Source organism: Dioscorea cayenensis, chromosome 6, assembly GCF_009730915.1.
Source record: "Dioscorea cayenensis subsp. rotundata cultivar TDr96_F1 chromosome 6, TDr96_F1_v2_PseudoChromosome.rev07_lg8_w22 25.fasta, whole genome shotgun sequence".
Classification (NCBI taxonomy): Eukaryota; Viridiplantae; Streptophyta; class Magnoliopsida; order Dioscoreales; family Dioscoreaceae; genus Dioscorea; species Dioscorea cayenensis.
The window spans coordinates 19599658-19603407 of NC_052476.1; the positions used below are offsets into that span (position 1 = coordinate 19599658).

The 3750-nt window shown below is 29.3% G+C and overlaps 1 protein-coding gene across 1 annotated transcript; it reads right to left on the reverse strand.

Annotated features, from left to right (window-relative positions):
- Positions 1-420: 420 nt before the first annotated feature.
- LOC120262955 (NAC domain-containing protein 21/22) lies at positions 421-3419 on the reverse strand. The gene is made up of 3 exons (XM_039270873.1): positions 3131-3419; positions 1715-1989; positions 421-994 (listed from the first exon to the last, which is right to left on the reverse strand). Exons 1-3 carry the CDS (start codon positions 3315-3317, stop codon positions 599-601), a joined length of 858 nt encoding a protein of 285 aa, XP_039126807.1. The 5' UTR covers positions 3318-3419; the 3' UTR covers positions 421-598.
- Between the last annotated feature and the right edge of the window lie 331 nt (positions 3420-3750).

Consider the following 3750-nt stretch of genomic DNA (forward strand, 5'->3'; position numbering starts at 1 on the left):
TAAAATATTTTATAAATCATGAATCTATTGAAGAAGGAATTAAATTGAATGTAAAATAATTATCTCCACAATCAAATGGGACCGCGACTTTTTTAGTTCGACATTGATCCAAGTGAAACAATAACAACCAATTCCTTAATTGTTCAAGGAGTATATAAATTTCCACTTAATGCTATTTATAACAGATAATTGACTCCCAGCATTTTCTGGATGTCACAAGAATATCTATTTTTTATCTATTTTGTTGAGTCATCCCTTCATCATTGGTGGAACTTGATGCTAATTGTTTCATAACTATATTACTCTTATTCCCATGCTAATTGTAACTGTTTTACTTAAAAATATATATAATATATCTAGCTACTTTCATAAAAAAAATTTAATTAATAAATAGTCAAGGGAAAAAATTAGACGCATGACTGCAACAAAGGAAGAATTCAATCCATTAAATAATTTGTGTATGTACAATTAAGTTCAACTCAATCTTTGGCTACAAATAAAGAGAAAAGAAGATTAATACACATAAAATATACATATGTTTAAAATTTAATAATGGCATATATGCAAACAAGTATATATATATATATACATATATATTTCAGTAGGAATTCCACATAGAAGAGAGGCCACTTTCAGACAAGTATCCATCTCCCAAGATTGAAGTCTTTGTAAGGTGGTTAAGCACAACCTTAATTACCTTCTTGTCTTCACAAGACTCATGAGCCATGGATGGAGTGTGAGTAGGAGTAGTTGCAAGGTTTGGAAATGGAGGGGTGGAGAAGCAGGGCACTTGGTCACACCCTCCAAAGACCATTAATGGAGATTGTTGGTCAAAGGTGATGAAGTTGTCAACTAGGGTTGGGAGTGTACTACTTGAGCTTGTTTCATCAAAGCATGGTTCCATTAACACTCCTCCTACTCCTCCTCCTCCTCCTTGTTTGTTGAAAGCCATCCCTCTGCTTTTGTAGAACACTCTACATAGAACCCAATCGTCCTGTTTTATGTTTTTTCCATGCATGCATGCAAATAAGTCAATGGTCAATAGATGCACCACACTTCACTACTCATTTCTTCACTGTTAATATATATATATATATATGTATGTATGTACATAAGCATCACAGGGAATATATATATAGAGAGAGAGAGAGAGAGAGAGCTATATAGAAAGTTCTAGTTTTACTTTTCATGCATGCATGCATGTTGAACAAGTCAACCGTCAATAGTAGCACCACACTATTAACACTACTCGTTATTTCTTTGTTAACATATATATGTATGTATGTATGTACATATGTAGAGATATACAGAAAGAAATTGTTCTTTGGTTTGGTCAAATGTCCTGATGTTTTTGACAAAGTCCAAATTAGACATATCATGTAAATATAGTGAATGGTTTTTGGGAGGATGTTTTGTGAAGTCTAATGCAAGTGAGAGTCTTTGGTTTGCAAAAATGATGCTTTTAACAAAAGAGAAATTTTGTTTCAAGTTTACGAAGTCTAAAGTAATTGAAATTTCTGATTATTCACCAACGTCAACCCTAGTTTGTGTACAATATCTATCAAAGTCAATGTCATCTTTCACTGGTAACAAAATAACTTGCAAATTAGTCAAATTAAAAATTTGGATTATGCATAATGTCAACTTTCAAGATAAAATTTATTTCTAAAAATGTTTAAAAAACATGTTTAATTGAAAATAAAATAATATTCACCTTGCTATAACATTTTGGTAGTTGTGTGATTTCTCCTTCCATTCTGAACTCATGCATAACCCAATCGGTTTTTCTTCCCTTCGGGGCTCTGCCTTGATAAAACACTAATGTTTTTCTCATCCCCACCAGCTTTCCTTTTCGCACTATTTGCCGATCTTTTCCGGTAGCCTTCCAATATCCTGATTGGGTTGCCCTATTCGTCCTATGTCCTGTTGAGTATTTTTTATCTCGCAAGCTAAAAAAATACCATTCTTTCCCTCCCACGCATGCCATGTCTAATATCACAATAAGATTACACTAAATTAATAATATATAATTATTATAATAAAAAATAATATCTATTTAAAAAATTTTCAAATCTTCATTATATCACTATTGAAAAAAGAAAAAGAAAAAGACTTGTTCATGATATTTTAAAAGCTTGAAAGAGATATATCTTTTAACTTAGATGTCCAAGTGTGATGAATTAACAAGTCTATATCAACCCATGACCAATAATTATTCATGGCGTCAATCTTTTCCTATCCAAAACCTGTTTTCTTTTCTTTTAATTTTTTTTAAATTTTGAATGGATATATTTATCTGTACTTGGACCACACTTTGCTATTTCAAAACATTAATAATGATAAATATTAATTAAATTTATTTGACAAATAGATTGGCTGAAAGTTTGGTTTTGACTCTTCAAAAGAAAAACAAGTATTAATACATGTGCCCAAAAAATGATCATTTTTAATTTTTTTAATTTTAGAAATAAAAAATAATTATTGTCATGTGGACACTTATGATGTCATTAATCAATTAATAATAACACATATATATACGTTCTTTCTAGGGTTAGGTTTGGCTAGAATAATTGGATGGAGGTTACAAGGTTGGCTAACAATGATATGGGAATAACAATGAAGACAAAGTCAAGCAAATAGAATAATTTATAGTTATGATAGTAGAGTCAAATATAGCAAGATGCATGTATGAAGCTTGTGCTCATTAATTAATTGATTTTTTTTTCTAAAAAATCAAAACTTTCATTTTCATTCATTATAAAAATAGAGATTATGGTTTATTTTCTTCAAATGCATATAATGCAAAAATAATCATCTCTATATGTATGTATATATATAATATTCATAAGCATAATAAAATTATTCAACTATATAATAAAGACTTTTAAATTATAATTCAACAACTGATAATCAATTTATGTAGAATTCAAATTTAAAGATATGCTTTGAAAAATAATTTAGTTGATGTTAAAGAGAGTTTGGGAAAGAAGATTCATGAATAACAATAATATTGTTATTTCATTTATTTTTAAATATAAATTTAGGAAAATTAAAGAAAATTAACAAAGAATAAAAAGAAAAACAACAAAGATTATATAGAGGAAAAAAATTAAAAAATGAGAAGACATACCCGGAAGATCCCATGGCTCACACTTGTTAAGATCAATATCAATCATCATCGGACAACTATGAAAACCACCATCTTGAGTTTCAGTTGCAATTTTTTTTGCCAAGTAATCACAAACAAGTTCTTCATCCCTTGGGTGGAATCTAAATCCAGGAGGCAATTTTGATTCCATCATACTCAAGAAACTCATCCCTTCAAACTTATGAATGAAAAAAATATATAGATAGATAGATATATCAATAAAAACAGAAGGAAATTTTGAAGGGATTGGGTTTTTCTTTTCTGGAGATGAAGCTCAAAATGAGGTATAAATAAGCAGTTGGAGCTTATTGAAAGAAGAGTTTATGGTTTTCCGTTTCCCGTTTCCCTTTTTAGATATTCTGTTAGAGATGATGGCATGGGTACTACTGTGCCCACCAAACTTTTTTTAATTTTTTTTTTAAAAGTTTTTCTTCCTTTATATGTCCATCCCAAATTATTTTCTTCGTTACCAAAATATCCTTTAACAATATAATATTTCCTTGTAGAATTTTTTATTATTAGTGTGTATATATATATATATAGTTGTTGACCTATTGAGAGAGGTGAAATACTGAAATTCTTACAAAAATAAATAGATATCT